Raw genomic sequence first — 18,466 nt, forward strand, 5'->3', positions numbered from 1 at the left:
TATTTATTAGTTAATTTATCTTTTTTTTTAAAAAATAAATAAATTTTACCTATAAATATTAAAATTAACATTATTTGTATTCAATATGTCATGTAAATTTTTATATTATATCACAAACTATTAAATTACAAATAATATATATAATTAATCATATCAATTTATATATCACTTTGTGTTAAGAAATTAAATTAACCATAATCCAATTAATTTATTATTTATATTAATTATGTCAATTCAATTATAACTCCAACCCAATAGTAAACAAAAATCCAGCCCTAATCAATATTGTGTACGACTCGCGATAAAAAAAGACTTTCTAAATGCAAAATGACAAGAATCCCACGTGGCTGCATCCAGTTGGGTAATACAGGAATCGAGGTGAGAAATGGAGGTGTGAGATGAGTTCTGGTAGTAATGGAACCCAAAATCCATCATAAAACTAGAAGCAGCCGACTTGGAGTCATAAGCTCTCACTTCTCCACCGTCTTCCCTTCCGAACCTCCGATCCTCACTCCCATGGCTTCCTCCGAGAAAGAGGCTGCTCTTTCTGCCGTTCCCTCCGATTCTCCCACCATGTAAGACACCAATTCCCCTCCCCCCTTTCAATTATCATTGTTTGTTTATTTTATATATAGTTTTTATAATCCATTCAAATTTGCAGATTTGATAAAATCATCAACAAGGAAATACCTGCGAAAGTGGTTTTTGAGGATGATAAGGTGCTGCCTAGTTGCTTCTTAAGTTTAATCTACCATCCTCTTTCTTTCTTTTTTTTTTTTTTTTTTTTTTTTTTTTTTTTTTTTTGTCTCAGTCTGTTTATTTATGTTAGGTTTCTTATTTGAGTAAATTTCCATGGGATATCTCCTTCGTTTGGCTTATGATTGAACGGATTTTTTTTTCGGCGGCATTGTACCTTCTGAGTAATGCATTTTGACTTCTAGATCAAACATGTTGAAAGCGAAAGTTGAAATGGATAAGGTCAAATTTTGTTTGGACTTCGGAGGTAGATGTTTTGCACTAAATTTACCCAAGTAGCTGACATTATGGTTCTCTGTAGTTAGGTGATTCAATGGGTATAATTCAGCATAAAAGTTCGTATAACCCAGAAAAGATGGTAAAGTTATAGTTAGATTGGATGAAGAATCCTATTTCGTATGTATACTTCAATTTATTTGAAAGGAATAGCTCTGGATTTTAAACTGGCTAACAGATCGTATAATGTAGGCTAGTGAGCTTGACAATTTTCACATTCCTTCCTATGCAATTTGTGTTCAAGAGTTAGACCTCTGGACATTTCGTTAGTGTATAGTAAGTATCTTTGTGCGTGAAATCAGTTTTGTCGGTAGTATACAAGGATGTGGTTATCCTAAAATCTTTATAATCGGTTTAATTATGCTGGAGAACTGCTTTTTCGACGCAGCCAGACGCATAATAAACCGAGAGAAGCGCATTTTAGTAAAAATAGGTGCTTTTAGCTTTCTCAGAAACTAGAACGCCCACATGTCAAGGTCAAGCCAACTAGTGATCTGGTGAAAATGATGCTTGTAAATTATTGAGTGAATTTCTCTCTAATGCTATAAGGTCTATCATACTTTCAAATGTGTTTAGGAAGTATATATCTTTACAAAATGTGTTTCATGGAATTCTGATGGCTTTGGAGTGGTCTGGTATGGCTAATTAATGGAATTAATAATTAATTGTCTTTGACCAATGTTATAACTTGCAAGATGTGTTTCTTTGTTTCTTGTCTTTTGTCTATGATTTGTGTACTAATACTCTAATATTAATTGATCCTTACATACTAGCTCCTAGTAGTTCTTTTTATTTCTTGTCATGATATGACTATTTTATTCAACAGAGATAGATAACTAGTGTAATTTTATTTATTTATTTATTTATTTGAAACAGATCCTTGCTTTTAGAGACATTTCTCCTCAAGCTCCCACACACATTTTGATCATTCCAAAAGTTAAGGATGGCTTAACTGGACTTTCCAAGGTACTTCATAGATGTTTGCTTGTCGTAAAAATTCATGGGAATAATTTGTTGGTTTTCTTTGCTGGGTTAATTTGTAAACTAGTTAAAAGGAATTGACAAAATGATGGTTTTTTGTGGCTTGCGCTGTGGGATGTGAAGCTTATGGCTTCTACTTTGATATTTAGTTAGGTATGTCAAGTATTACTTGCAAAAAAGAGCAAACCTCCTGAAATCTTGAAGGGATTTATGGTTTCTTTCAGACCAAAATATCAAAAGTATTTGGAGATTTTCGGGCAGCATATTTGTCTAATGGCTAAGGCAGTGATGTCACAATTTGTAAAAAGGAAAGTACGTAAAATTTGCATGTAGAATTTTGATGCAAAAAGTTGGGGTTTGAAGCCAAAACCGACTAGGAAGCAGAATTTACTTTACAATTCATTCATATTTTAGATCTTGAACAAGACAGATTTCTACCATTTCATGATTCTGATAAGAGCTGAACCGAACTTGGAGACAAAATCTAGATAGACAAATGGAAAGAATCGAGAGAAGAAAAGAAAGAATCAATTGAAGAATTTTATTAGCAACAGGACATGTACACCAGCCCGTAGATCTTCGAGGGTCTGCTACCTTCCCTTTCTTGGAATGTTTCCAAGATTTGTACAATTCCCTGATTATTCCCGATAATCCCTTTCTATTCCTCACCCCTCCCCTTTTATACATTCCTCACACATTCCCCTCTCACCAGCTTTCTAAGTAAGTAAACTACTAATACTATAAGTTCCCACTGTAAGCTGAAAACAACTTCATCCCGACCAGACCCCGCCCCTTCCTAAGCCTTTATTCCTCCTAATGTACACTTGCCGAGTAAGGGCTTATCAATTACACCCCCCCTTAAAAAAGTCACCTTGTCCTCAAGGTGGAAGGCAGGAAACTGGCGCTGCATATCCTCAAACAGCTCCCAGGAAGACTCAAAGTCTGGAAGATGGCACCATTTGATCAAAACCTCCAAAGAACCAGTGACAGGGGAGAAATGTGTATCCAGAACCTGGTCCGGTTCAACTTGCAACGTCAAATCCTCCAACAAATTGGAAGGTAAAGATTGAGGAATATCCACCGAGCCAAGAGCCTTCTTCAATCGCGAAACATGGAGGACCGGGTGAATCCGAGCATGAGAGGGAAGTTGCAGCCTGTACGCCATGGGACCAACTCGAGCAAGGACCTGAAACGGACCATAATAGCGAGGCGCAAGCTTTTCATTTACTACCCGAGCTAGCGCACGATGACGGTACGGCTGAAGTTTCAAATAAACCATGTCTCCAACCTCAAAAGTCACGGAACGGCGCTTCTTGTTGGCGTGGTCCCTCATGGACTGTTGAGCGCGGCCCAAATGGTCCTTCAATTCAGCCAAAAGCACGTCGCGATCACATAATTGCTGCTCCAACTCTGATGTAGCTGTAGATCCAACCTCATAAGGCACCAACCGCGGAGGATCTCGACCATAGAGAGCCTTGAAAGGCATCATGGCGGCCGAAACATGAAAGCTCGTATTGTACCAATATTCTGCCCACGGAAGGTGTGTAAACCACTGCCGAGGGTGGCAGGAAACAAAACAACGCAAGTAAGCCTCCAAACAGCGGGTTTGCCTATCCGTTTGCGGATGATACGCTGTACTCCTACACAAAGTGGTACCCTGCAACCGGAAAAGTTCCTTCCAGAAATGGCTCATAAAAACCTTGTCACGATCGGAAATTATACTCTGCAGAAAACCATGAAGATGCACTATGTCGTGGACAAAAGAAGCAGCCACTATATTGGCCGAAAACGGATGTTTAAGGCCAATGAAGTGACCATACTTGCTAAGACGGTCAACGACAACCAAAATTGAATTGCAGCCGGCGGATTTGGGAAGACCTTCAATGAAATCCATGGAAATGTCATCCCACACATGATTTGGAATGGGCAGATGTTAGGAACCTGATAGTTAGTAGTTGTTTTTTAGTAGTGTTTTAGTAGTATAAATAAGAGTCTAGTGGCTAATGAGGGGGAGGATGAGATTTGTAGAGTGTCTAGTGCTATGCACTATTTTGGAGGTCGGGGGTCCTCGAAACCGCCCATCTATCCTGTAATTTTTCATTTTTAGTGTTGTTAATGAAGTTCAGATTTTTGGGTTCCTAACAGGCTGCAGCAAACCCGCTGGAGACAAGGTGGACGACTTGTGTTGCTGGCATACGGCACAGGCAGCCACAAAAGACTCAACATTCCGTCGCATCCCCTTCCAAAAGAACTCCCTGGCCAACCGCTTGTAAGTCTTGAGAACCCCCGAATGGCCGCCAATCTTACTACTATGAAATTCCCATAACAAGGTTGGAATAAGATGAGATTGTGGAGGAACGACCAACCTATCCTTGTATAATAAATGCCCCCGATGAAGGGAATACCCCGTCAAAGAAGATTTCCAGCCATTAACTCCGTCACTATTTTGCTGAGCCCGGAGTTCGATCTAACCTGCCGCTGTAACTCCTCAATATCAAGCACCATCGGAGTAGTCATGACCATTAAAATCAGGCCCATCTGCTGCCTCGAAAGGGCATTTGCCACCTTATTTTCCGTTCCCGGCTTATATTGAATCTCAAAATCATAGCCAAGCAATTTACATAACCACCTTTGATGCTCCACACTCACCAAACGCTGTTCCAAGAGAAACTTCAAACTTTTCTGATCAGTGCGCACCACAAAACGTCTTCCCAACAAATAAGGCCGCCACTTCTGAATGGCTAACACAATTGCCATCAATTCACGCTCATAGACCGACTTGGCACGAGCGCGGGCCGAAAGAACTTGGCTAAAATAAGCAATGGGACGCTGCTGTTGCATCAAGACCGCTCCTATGCCAAACCCCGAAGCGTCAGACTCCAACACAAAGGGTTGAGAGAAATCCGGCAAAGCCAGCACAGGAATCTTAGTCATAGCCTTTTTTAAGCGTTGAAAAGCATCCTCGGCCTTAGAATTCCAATGAAAAGCGTCTTTCTGAAGTTGTTGCGTCAAGGGCCACGAAATGCGTCCATACCCTTCCACAAAGCGGCGGTAATATCCTGTAAGGCCCAAGAATCCCCGTAACTCCTTGATGGATCGCGGAGTTGGCCAATCCAACATGGCTTGTATCTTGCTGGCATCCGTTGAAACTCCCTCCTTAGAGACAATATGCCCCAAGTATTCTAGCCGTTCCTGTGCGAAGAGACATTTCTTTTGGTTAACATACAATTGGTTGTTTTGCAAGACCAAGAGGACCCTGTCCAAATGCCCTAAATGGTCCTCCCAAGAACGGCTGTAAATCAAGATATCATCAAAAGAAGACCAACACAAAGTGACGTAAGAATGGCTTTAACACCTCATTCATCAAGGATTGAAATGTGGCCGGCGCATTTGTCAATCCGAAAGGCATAACGAGGAACTCATAGTGTCCCTCGGGGGTGCGAAAAGCAGTCTTTGGTACGTCCGCGTCACACATGCGAATTTGGTGATAACTCGATTTCAAGTCCAACTTGGTGAAAATGGTGGCGCCACACAACTCGTCTAGCAACTCCTTGATCACCGGAATTGGAAATTTATCCGGGACCGTGGCTTTGTTTAGCGCCCGATAATCCACACAAAACCTCCAACTGCCATCCTTCTTCTTAACCAACAAGACCGGGTTGGAGAAAGGACTCGTACTTGGTTGTATGATTCCAACTGCCAACATCTCTTTTACTAGCTTTTCGATTTCATTTTTTTGAAAATGTGGGTACCGGTAGGGTCGAACACTAATCGGCCCAGTGCCTTCCTCAAGGATTATGCGATGATCCCTCACCCTGTGTGGGGGTAACCCGGCTGGCATGTCCAGAACAGCCACATGTTTGTGCAATAAGCCAATAACAACCGGAGCTGCTCATTGCCTTCCTCTACGTTGCCAAGGTTTTGCTCCACCCCCAATTGGCTCATCTCCAAGTAAATTCCCTGGCCTTCATGACGAATGGTGCGCATCATGGCTTTAAGGGAAATTAACGATCTCATAAGACTAGCATCCCCTTTCAACATTACACTTTCCCCATGCACCTTGAATCTCATGACTTGAGTCTTCCAATTGACATGCATACTCCCCAAAGTCTCAAGCCATTGCATTCCTAAAATCACATATATTCCTCCCAACTCCAGCAGCAAAAAGTTCTCGATTATAGTTAGGTTTTGCATGGTCAACGCCACTTCTTTACATAATCCCTGTCCTTGTACCGACTCTCCCGTGCCCGTTTGGACACCAAAACCGGTTGTAGGAGTTATGGGCAATGATAAATCGGAAACCAATGTAAGGGAAATAAAATTGTGCGTAGTGCTGGAATCTATTAAAACAATTACCTCGCGGTGGCCAATCTCCCCCTTTATCTTCATGGTCTTTGGTGTGGTCAGCCCTATTACGGAATTCAACGACAACTCAATCACCTCAGTCTGTAGCAACTCTTCCGGCTCCCCCTTTGCCTCTTCCAACTCAATTTCCTGGTTTTCCCCAGTCATCCTCATCGCTAACTAACATAATTCGCAACTCCCTTTTTTTACAGCGATGCCCGACCGAAAACTTTTCGTGACAACGAAAGCAAAGCCCCCTATTCCTCTTCTCTTGCCACTCCGAATCGGACAATTTTCGAAACGGAAAATCCTTTCTCGGCCTCTCAACATTAGGGTTGCCTTGGGGCTGATTCGGGTTGCCTTGGGGCTGGTTCGATGTGGCTCCCACAGATGGATTGGCTGTGAACCCCGCCGCTGGAGGACGCCAAACCCGAGGCCCTCTCATCTCCTTTCGCAGCAACAGATTTTTCTCACGCCATGTCCATGATTTCGGAGAGCCCCTCCGGCTTTAGTAAACACAATTCAGCCCGGATGTCAGCCCTCAATCCATTCACAAAAATGCCTTCAATTACGGAATTCAACGACAACTCAATCACCTCAGTCTGTAGCAACTCTTCCGGCTCCCCCTTTGCCTCTTCCAACTCAATTTCCTGGTTTTCCCCAGTCATCCTCATCGCTAACTAACATAATTCGCAACTCCCTTTTTTTACAGCGATGCCCGACCGAAAACTTTTCGTGACAACGAAAGCAAAGCCCCCTATTCCTCTTCTCTTGCCACTCCGAATCGGACAATTTTCGAAATGGAAAATCCCTTCTCGGCCTCTCAACATTAGGGTTGCCTTGGGGCTGATTCGGGTTGCCTTGGGGCTGGTTCGATGTGGCTCCCACAGATGGATTGGCTGTGAACCCCGCCGCTGGAGGACGCCAAACCCGAGGCCCTCTCATCTCCTTTCGCAGCAACAGATTTTTCTCTTCAATCCTCTGCACCATGTCCATGATTTTGGAGAGCCCCTCCGGCAAGTAAACGCAATTCAGCCCGGATGTCAGCCCTCAATCCATTCACAAAAATTCCTTAAAGGATTTCCTCCGGTACCTCTTGTAAAGGGGCAGCCGATACCTCGAAATTCCGTCAATACTCAGCCACCGTTCCAGTTTGCTTAAGCGCCAAAAAACGCTCACACAAGTTCCCTTCCTGTGACGAACGGAAGCGTTGTAAGAGAGCCACCTTGAAGTCGATCCAAGTGATGAAAGGTCGCCGTTGATTTTGCCATTGGAACCACGATAATGCATCTTCCAAGGCAATTCCCGCCGTAATTAGCTTCTCCTTCTCAGAAAACTTTAATGGAAAAATATTGGTTCATCCTAAACAACCAGCCATCCGGATCTATCCCACTGAATAGCGGGCAATCCAACTGTTTCCGCCGAACCGGTGAAAATTCCTCACCTCCCCATGGCTCCCCATAGTTACCCAGGAAATCCATGGAGTCCCCATCCTCGTTTTCTTCCCAACGGCGCCTACTGTCTCTGCCACCATTTCCGAATCGGCCTCCCTCGTATCGGCCATCCATCCTCAGCCTAGGTCCTCCATTTCCCATGCGGTTTCCTCCTCCCCCTTCACCATTTCGGCGTTCGCGCCAGTCCCGAGCATCCTTGGAAATTCCTCCGACTCGGTAATCGCTGCACCGCCCTTCACGGAGACTTCGTTCTCTGTCGCCGGTCTCGCCATCCCTAGGTCGGCCATTTCGGCCGTCGCGGTTGAAATCGGGATAGATTCCGTTCACGACCCGAGCCCTAACACGCGCGATTTCTCCGTCGTCCTCCGTTCGACCCGTGATTTCGCGGTTTGCACCTTAGGCCAACCCAACTTCCTCTTCCCGAACCCTCGCGGCTCCCGACCGTGAACCTTCCGCCAGTGGAATCGTCGTCGCCACCGCGGTTAACAGACGCAGCTACTCCTCCACCAGTCAGCGCAGATCTGACACATTCTGGTTCACGTCAGCCACATTATGGTTGATTTCAGCCCTTACCTCACCAATTTCTTTTTCCACCGAAGCCCTAACTTGTTGGATCTCCTTCTCCATCGCCTCGAACTTCTCCTTGGTTTTCCTGGCCACCATTATCCCCCAGAGAAAAAAATTTGCTCTGATACCAAATGATAAGAGCTGAACCGAACTTGGAGACAAAATCTAGATAGGGACAAATGGAAAGAATCGAGAGAAGAAAAGAAAGAATCAATTGAAGAATTTTATTAGCAACAGGACATGTACACCAGCCCGCAGATCTTCAAGGGTCTGCTACCTCCCCTTTCTTGGAATGTTTCCAAGATTTGTACAATTCCCTGATTATTCCCGATAACCCCTTTCTATTCCTCACCCCTCTCCTTTTATACATTCCTCACACATTCCCCTCTCACCAGCTTTCTAAGTAAGTAAACTACTAATACTACAAGTTCCCACTGTAAGCTGAAAACAACTTCATCCCGACCAGACCCCGCCCCTTCCTAAGCCTTTATTCCTCCTAATGTACACTTGCCTGAGTAAGGGCTTATCAGATTCTTGCGACCTGAGAGAGAACGACAATTTTCTCAACTAATTAAATTTAGCCATGTTCAATTTGATATGGGGGCTGTGCAGTTTGAGATGTTTTAAAGAGTATAAAGTAAAGAAGGATGGAAGTTGTAAAGTGTAAAAACTATTTGATTGAGCAAGAAGTTTTAGAAATTCTGTGGCAAATTGGCAATATGATGGACTAATTAAGGGGGAAACAATCTGGAATTATTGGTTAGGGATTTCCTTGAGTTTAGTTTCTTTGGATGTTAAATTAACCAAAATACCATTCAAAATTGAGTATTTTAATCAGAACGTAAATATTCTTTAATGAAGTATTAAAACAACAGGAACTCAAGAGGATAAAACTACAAACTCAATATTTGTTAATCAATCACCAATTCTCTGAATTGAAGTTGCAATCACTAGCGTGCTTATGGAGATCTAAACTAACAAAAACTTAAACATGACTAGTTCTAAATAATACTAACTAACAATCATAACCGTAAATTCAAAATTAAATACTAATGACAAAATATATCCTAATAGACAACCATAGGAATTTAATTTCAAAATTCTAATCTAGTTTTTCATCAACGTTTCTTTGAACTAGAGCAATGCGTGGCCTCTATTTATTACTATATCATACCTCCATTTTTTTTATTTTAATATTTGAATGAAAAAGAAAAAGCAGTGCTTTCATTTTCTCTACTGCATGAAGGACAATTGATATCTATGATTATTTTAGTGATCATTAGACCACATCCTTTTCACTGTCCTGTTGCTAGAGCACTAAGGCAACGACTATTTATGGAGGCTGGGATTACTTGGGTGTTTCCTGCTCATTGTAAATAGTGATGACCAGTTTTGGCTCAAGTAAGAAAGCGAAGGTCCTTTTCGAGGTGTGTGCTAATCTCTATTATGAGAATTCTGTGGTTGGAGAAAAATGCTCGTGTGTTCGAAGACAAAAATGGGAATTGAGGATTTGTATGAAAAAGCCAAATTTTCAGCTTCGCTTTGGGCAGCTTCAGGCAAAGAATTCAAAGGTTTTCTGTTAGATAGTGAAAGTCCTATATGGAATGATTATAAGACAAATAGTGGGTTTATAAGCCCTTGGGTTCTCTCCCCTTGCAAGTCGGTTTTGCTAGGGTTGGTTCGAGTTAAAGGTTGCTTTATATGCTGGATTAAGATATGTTGGTGAAGCCGTCAAAGCATTGATACTGATAGTCGAGTGAGGCTGTCAATGAGGAAAGGAATACTGCCGGGTCAATGTCGATAATGTGGACTGCCGTTGATTTGGGCCCAGGCGTGGTGGAATTTTACAAAATCACAATATCAAGTATGGGATCGGACGTAGTAAGGGCTACTGTTCTGTAACCGTTTCCTATAGATGGGGCTACCTTGGCAGGGCTGCTACCTGATAGAAGGCGGGATCCGCAAAGTCACCTAGCTGGGAAGATGGGCCACTAGGGACGGCGATTGCAAAGCGTGGTGGAATGTTAGATACCCAAAGTCCCACAGGGAATGATTATAAGACAAATAGTGAGTTTATAAGCCCTTGGGTTCCCTCCCCTTGCAAGTTGATTTTGCAAGGGTGAGGTCTACCTAATGGGTTTATAACACTTTCCATTCACGCTGATTATTTTAAATTGTGGGATGTATTGATTGTTGATTTTTGAGACTATTTTTGTTTTTCTATTTTGTTGTTCGCGTTTTTGTCTCGAGGACTCCTTGTCCTCTTCCTTTGTATTGAGTATCTTTTAAAATATAAAGTTTTTCTTGAGTTTTTATTTCCTTTATTTGTTTATTTATTATTACTATTATTATTATTATTTACTTTATTTGAATGGGGTAATTTTAACCTTTGCATATAATGAACTTTTCTTACTAGGCTGAGGAGAGGCACTTGGACATTCTTGGCCGACTTCTTTACACAGCTAAGCTAGTTGCTAAACAAGAAGGCCTGGATGATGGCTTCAGAATTGTGATCAACGATGGTCCAAATGGATGTTCGTATTCTCTCTGTTGGGACAATACTTTTTTGCGGTCTTACTACTAATTGGTTATCTTAAACATATAGTTAATAGGACTACTATATTATATTTTTGCAGGTCAATCTGTTTATCATATTCATGTCCACCTCCTTGGAGGAAGGCAAATGAACTGGCCCCCTGGGTAATCTGAATTCTGCTTGGACGCTGGGCCATCGGGATAGATATGTTTGCGGAGTAAACTGACTCCCCTGCTCTTATTGAATAATTATCAAATACTATAAGCTTGTCTGCAGTTACTATAAACGGGCATGCTGCATAAAATTATCTGAAATGTGCTTTCAATGGAATGCTAAGCTTGTATTTCATTTAACCATACCGACACCAGTATTAACAATAAACTGGACTTTCTCTGATGACCTTGGCTGTGTTACATATGAAGGTAGATACTGGACAGTGACCCTTTCCATTGTTGCTGCGTTTAGTATTGTAAATGCTCAAACCAATCTACCTAGTGAATAACCAATAGTTTCGAGTTCCCTAAAATGGTAGGTTTCCTTGGAGGCTCATCCATAAATGCTTAAATTAGTGTGGTAAACTGCTTCGTAACATTTGTCATGCTTTGGATGGAATTGGAGCTATTTGTTATGTTCTGAGTGGACTTTGCAGCATTAGGGGGTTCGGGTTAGTCATGTCGTCAAATGTTTTGAATGGAGATGGAGATGGAGATGATGGTAGGCTTTGAAATACAGGAATATAGATTCCGCTTTCTTTGGGTTTCTGTTGAACCAACTACAACTCTTTTTAATGCATAATAATGCTTATTCCTTGGGGAGTCTACTTAAACAAGATGAAGTTAATTCAATGAGTTTTTTGTCTTCTATATATGCTACACTCTGGGTGAGAGAAATTACTGCTCCCTCAAGAAAAGTTGGCTAATTGTGGAGGTCTCAAGGCCTTTTATTTATTTATTTATTTATTTTATTATTATTTTTTTGAATACCACGAGACACCCTTCAACAAAATGTGAAAAAAGTTTTAAGTCTTTTTAATAGAATGAACGAACCTTCAAAAGACTCATCAACTTTCCGAGCAGGCATTCTATCTACACTACCGAAAACCTTCTCTATTTGAGCTTGCAGAATTTGACTATAGAATATCCCTCACAAATCGCAATAAGAGTTCCCCCTCCTGGTAGCTCTAGTCCAAGTATTCAGTCTATTTAAAACACCATTGAGCCTTTGTTGCCTATAACCAAGGACGAAAAAAATTGATGTCTCGAGGTTTTGATTTACAGATAATATTAATGAAAAAGTCGGTAGCGATGGATATTGTGAGGACAAAAATGAATATTTTAAGAAAACTTTAAAAATATTTGTTGAAATTATACAAAATGCTAAAACAATCAAACTTTAACAAATTTAATAACAAAATAATATATTTTAATCGAAATATGAGATGTGTGTGACATAGAAAACTATCATAATTACATATGGATAATGATGTCATTATAATATTACATACTCATTACAAATTAAATTAAATACAATGATATAATATAATACATAAAATTTAACTACTAAACGTAATAGACTTCCTAGTAGGTTGGAGAACATCATGTATAAAAGTATTAGGTAGGTTCTAATCTTAATCTGAGTAATACATTTGTTTTTATATCCCCATTATCTATGTTAAGATTTTACGAGATCTTAATTTGAGCAATACATTTGTTTCCGCATCTCCCTTATCTATGTTAAGACTTTACAATATGGATAACGTCATGGAGATGTTGATAAATTCGTGGACATTTTCATCCATCCCTATAACTAGTGTAAAGTAACCTCACCTGTCTTTCCAGTCATAATCCCACACTTTGTAACTATATTAGGAGACATCTCGCGCGCGTGTGCGTATGTATATTTTTCTTCACACCAAGGTGTATTACTGTATTTAGAAAAGTCCTTTAAATTTGCTTTGACATGTGAGGAGAAAAAAAGAATACGTAATTGTATGTTTTTGAACATTTATATCTTGTTCGGTTGTATTTTTTAGTTATGGTGACTTGAATGTAGATCTTGAGTTGAATTTAAGTTGAAGTTGTAACTTGAGTTTGTGTTTGGATTTGCACATTTGAGTTATGATTTGAATTGAGAATCTATTTGAGTTTGTGTTTGAGTTGGTCAAAACTTAAATTTGTATTTAGATAATATTTTAATAAAAACTCAATGGTGATGAAAAATTTTAATAGGGTATATAGGTGGGATTTTATTTGTCTTTTCGTTGTGAACGCATAGAAAAATAAATCATCTCAATTGGAATTAAAACAAAAAAGTTATGACATTTTTAAAAATAGAAAAAATATTATTCATTAACTTGAATTTTAGTTTAAGAACTTGAGTTGAAGGGAAAACTTGAACTTAAATTTTAGCCCAAAACGCAAGTTAAAACTTGAATTAAACTCAAGTTCAAAATTAAATTTTATAAACGAACATAAACTTAAAAAAAATTATAACATGAGTTTAAACTTTTTTTGAGTTTTATTTCAAAAGAATAATAAGTCCTTAATCTCGTCCACAACTGAAAGACACTAATACAGATCTGCCAGTTTGGCGTAGAGCTTTATCACTAGTTTTTTTTTTTTTTTTAATTTTTAATTTGTAATTTTTTTCTTCATAACGTACTGGAAAAATCTTAAACGTAAAACCATTCAGATTTCTTTTGATTTAACTGATATTACAAACACCATTACAATTGACAGGCAAATACCCCACAACTGGTTGTCAATGAAGAGACAAGAGTGAGCCGTTTGTAGACCACATTTTTACTCAGAAATGCCTCGTCATTTTTAAGTGAAGAAAAAATAATAAATATTTTTAGAGTACGTGAGTATAAATTTTTATTTATCTTTATAATTTAACTTTTTAATTAAATAATCTCATTAATTAAAATGATATTAATCATAAATAAAAAATAAAAATTTAGATTTATAGGCTCAAGTAAATTGAAGAATTTTCACTTTAGGGTCTATACATTCGAAATATTAACTGTTTGTGACAGCTTCCTTTTATGGGGATGCCATATGTCTGTCTACAAAAATTGCACCCAAAATATGGAACTGGAATATTTGACACGTGGCTATTAATTGCTTCGGCATCAAATTTTATGGTTTTACCCCTCACCTTCGTCTTGCTACCCGTGCTAAAAGCAACATTGGCATAAAATTCCCTCACAACGGTTAAAGCACTGATCCCGCCCCAGCCCTGCTCCCGATTAATATTCCCCAATACCGGCCGGTTCTTGGTATACTTATTATAACTAATCCACGCCGGCTTGGGAAACAAATTTGTCACACATATTCCTCAGCGGCCTTGTGAGCTTTCTCCCTTTTTCTTGTTCTTAGCCTCCTTCTTTTCTGTTGTTAATGGTGAAAATTCGTCAACTCGAGATCTAATCTTTCTGAAAACACTCGCGTAGTAATTCTCACGAATTGATTGAATAATTAAATGCAAATAATAAAGAAGACACAAATTTATAGTGGTTCGATAAAAATATTTTGCTTACGTTCACTTGTGGATGCATTAATTCTCAGAATTACAGTTTCTCTCTCAGTAGGAAAATAATGCGTAAAAAATCAAATGAGGAGTTCAATCTTTATTTATAAGCTCTCCTGAATACAAAAACTCTTATCCCTAATTTTCTGATAATGATCCCTTTATCTCTTTTAATTAAGAGATTTTTGAAATATACTTTTATTTGAATATCCGAATCTAGGGAATTATTTTTATTGATTATCATCTGATCTTCCAGTTTCAATTCGGATATTTGATGAGGTTTATCCATTTCTAATTTGGCGGGATTTGGATTTTGAATATGATCCTGTAGACTTCTCGACGCCAAAACATTCAAAGGCTTATAAGGACTGCTCGACTTGAATGCCTTGTCTTTAGGAGCTCTACTCAACCTAAAAACATCTCCTTAGCTGTTAGCTCTCGACATTAGAAATCAGCCCTTGACTTCTGGAGCTCTCGACGTATACGACTCAAAGGATGGCCTAAGTGTTCGACCATGGTGCAACACTTCCTTTTACCAGCATTTTCAAATTGATTGCCAAATAACCACACAACCAAAACAAGGCCAACACGACACCGCAAGGATGCTATTAACACACTTTACTAAGAAAACAAACACCTCACAAGGAAATTGCAAAGCAATCCACCAACACGATCAACGAAATTACAAATTACCAAATCACAAAAAACCAAAAAAATATCAAACTCACAACTATTCCCCATAAAAAAGGGTGCAACAATCACTAATCTTCCACAAGCCAATAAAAATTCCACAATGCACAGCCAAATTCAAATTTCTTCAAGCAAAGCACAAACCTAAGCTCCTACCCAAAATCTAACAAATCTTGAGGAGTAACTTACTTGATGTGCTAAATCCGAGTGGGGAAGGGAAGCCCTCAAGGTGGAGCGCTGTTGAGCGTGATTGGAGAGATAGAGTGTCAGTCTTGAAGAAGAATGGCGTGGGGTGTATATGTAGTGGTTATGAAGAATTTTCGGCGGAGATGAAGGTGAAAATCAGTGAGAAAGTGAAGATTTAGGGTGATTTTTTAGATTTGGATGTTGAATTTTTAGTGATTAGGAGTGACTTAGGTCGAGAGAAGTCGAGTAGCGTTGAGTTGGGGGTGAAAGAATGAAGCACTTTGATGTTGGGTTGTCTTTTAAGTGTGCAGATCTCACTGCAGCGTTGTAACAGGTCTCTTATGCACAGAAGCGTCGAACCCTAGATTAAGGTTTTTCTATTGTAACTGCGGAACGGGTTGGGCTCCCGCTGCAGCCTGTAACCGTTTTCTCTTTAAAATTTGCTTGCGCACCACAGCGGGCCTAATTGGCGTTGTAGTGTGCCTCTGATTGTTGCGGAGGTGTTGTCGTGACCGCTGCAGCGGATTGGACTCCTGCTGCAGCCTGTTACTTTTTTGGGCTCTCTGGAATTTTGAGCCTGCTGCAGCCTGTAACTCTTTCTCCTCTACCCAGTGTTGCTTTTCCACGACCGCTACAGCGGGCTTTTAATCCGCTGCAGCCCCACCAAACTTGAAAATAAATTCCAACTCCTTAAGCATTGATGTTTGGTTGGAGGATTCAAACCATGATTTGAATCATGGCTCATGATTCGCTACAGTATTTTCTCTCACAAAAAATACACGTAAATCGAAAATTCTTCATATGCTTCCAATCCCTAAAATTCTAAAAATTAAAGAAAACATTACTCAAAAATAGCCAAAAAGTGTTCTATAAGAACTTAAAGTAAAACAAATAACAAATAAGCAAAAAGTGAAATTAAAGCTTTAAAACTTTGGCTACCTCCCAAAAGGCGCTTGATTGAACGTCCCTAGATAGACGTGGCCTTTTTCTTCTCAATTCCGGCCTACAAGGGAAATGGTCTCAACATGACTCTCTTCTCCACTAAATTAAGGCTTGAGCCTTTGTCCATAAACTCAAAATGTTCTTCCAACATCTCCCTCATGTTCAAGAGTGCCAAACATGAAAACGTGATTGATTTTGAATGGCCCAGACCACCTTTACTTTCAACTTTCTCGGGAATAGCTTCAAACGAGAATTGAAGGAAGAACCTGCTAACCCGGAGTGAACTCTCTATTCAAAATTTGCTTGTTGTGCCACTTCTTAATCTGTTCTTTGTAGATTTTAGCACTCTCATAGACTTCATTCCGAAATTCCTCCAATTCATTGAGTTGGAGCAAGTGTTGTTCACCCACGCCTTCCAAAACAAAAGCCTGTATGGGAACATTTTGATTGGTGTCTTAAAGGCCGTGCGATAAGCCCATAAAATTGACCCATCCTTTCGGTTGGTGTGCACCGTTTTCTCCAAGATTTGCTTAATTTCCTAATTAGATACATCTTGGCCATCAGTTTATGCATCACACCATACTTTGTCAAGAGTGCATTGAACACCTTGTTGTAAAAATGAGTTCATGAATCACTAATTACGGCTCAAGGGATTCCAAACCTCGTAAAGATATTCTTGTACAAAAACTTCAAGACTACTCGAACATCATTTGTCGGAGATGCAATTGCTAATTAGAACATTATTAATACATGTCATTCCTATTAAGAATGGAAAGAGCTTATCCGCATCGTTGATATGGAGAGATATCAAATGAGTGTATTTTCTATAATGAGATTATATAGGAGTGGAACAAGACACAATATGAATTTTTGATAATTTTCATTACATATAGAAACTCTAATTGAGTCTACCGATAGTCATATATAGAATGATCTTATCCTGAGTTATTAACATACTCCTATTTATGGATTCGTGTCTTTTGACTCAGTATGGATTTCGAGAATACTAAATCATATTCCTTGTATCTTGGAGATATGATAAAATAGGTAGCCGAAAATGTTGATATTATGAGATGTAACCCATTCCTTCTTGAGAAAGAAGTAGATAAATAATTCTCTTTGCAGTGTTGATTTGGTACTTCGATTAGTAGGGGCACTCTAGTTCATGAATTTATTTTATAAATCACTATTCATTAGAAAATCAATGACACTCAAGGAGAAAGAAGTAGTTAGAGAGGTTCACGAATTTCACTTAGCTCTAATTATAAATTATTAATGAATGATCAATCTATATGAAATGGTTATCTCAAATGGACGTTTCACAGATGTAAATAGATGTCTATGTTATCAAGAGTGCAATTCCAAGTTTATAGTGGAGTAACTTTGAAACTAATAGAATTAATTAATTAATTAAAGAGTTTGATTAATTATTAATTTTATTAGATCTTGATATTATAGGTTCATGAATTCCCGTGTTGTCTTTATAATTCTACGAGATACTGAGGGTAAAATAGGAATTTAGAATTAAATTCTAAATTAAATCACTCAAGAATAATAAGTTGAGAATTAATTAGATATTAAATAATGTGATTAATAGGAGGTTAATTATCCTTTGACCTCTAATAGGAGATTAATAATAGAATTAATTAGAACCTTGGGAGAGTTAGACTAAATGTTTGGGTTGCTCCCCTGACTATTCATGGTCGCGCGCACTTGGTACTAACATAGGGCCCCAAAGTAATAAAATACATTTCCATAATTAAGCATGAATGGTCATGCATATTTATAGGAGTTAATATGTGCAAATATTTTGTGATGGTATTTATACTCGTTGAGCTTTCATTTACTAGGTTGTTCATGCTATAGGTAATCGAGTAAAATCACGTACCTTATGTGTTTTGATGGATTGGCTAGGCGGTACAAGGTGATGGAGGCATGGTTATGGATACCATTACACAAATAATTTCCACACTAAGATTGTATAATTATTTTTAAAATTGAAATTAAGTAATGATGAAATGTTTATAATTGTTAGGTTATAAAGATCCTATTAATGATATGTTATATACTTCAATAAGTTTAAGTTTTTACTAATTAGAGAGTTAAATATAATTTATTAATGTGGTGATCATAAATTTTATCCTTTTAATATTTTTTTAAAAGATCCAATAGTGTTCATTATCTATAGTATTTTGACATATTA

The 18,466-nt window shown here is 38.9% G+C and overlaps 1 protein-coding gene across 1 annotated transcript; it reads left to right on the forward strand.

The window, feature by feature from the left end:
- Nucleotides 1-370: 370 nt before the first annotated feature.
- On the forward strand, nucleotides 371-11,440 carry LOC21412425 (14 kDa zinc-binding protein). Its single transcript, XM_024175406.1, has 5 exons — nucleotides 371-575; nucleotides 662-719; nucleotides 1,909-1,998; nucleotides 10,795-10,912; nucleotides 11,015-11,440. The coding sequence occupies exons 1-5, from the start codon at nucleotides 415-417 to the stop codon at nucleotides 11,080-11,082; spliced, it is 495 nt and encodes a 164-aa protein (XP_024031174.1). The 5' UTR covers nucleotides 371-414; the 3' UTR covers nucleotides 11,083-11,440.
- Nucleotides 11,441-18,466: the final 7,026 nt, after the last annotated feature.

This window comes from Morus notabilis, unplaced genomic scaffold (genome assembly GCF_000414095.1).
Source record: "Morus notabilis unplaced genomic scaffold, ASM41409v2 Scaffold78, whole genome shotgun sequence".
NCBI lineage: Eukaryota > Viridiplantae > Streptophyta > Magnoliopsida > Rosales > Moraceae > Morus > Morus notabilis.

What these genes read in the sequence shown, in the direction of transcription:
- LOC21412425 (XM_024175406.1), top strand. Translation starts at nt 415, where the DNA reads ATGGAACCCAAAATCCATCATAAAACTAGAAGCAGCCGACTTGGAGTC. An exon ending in GCTTAACTGGACTTTCCAAG is followed by an intron (nt 1,999 to 10,794) that starts GTACTTCATAGA and finishes TTTTCTTACTAG; the next exon opens with GCTGAGGAGAGGCACTTGGA. An exon ending in CAACGATGGTCCAAATGGAT is followed by an intron (nt 10,913 to 11,014) that starts GTTCGTATTCTC and finishes ATATTTTTGCAG; the next exon opens with GTCAATCTGTTTATCATATT.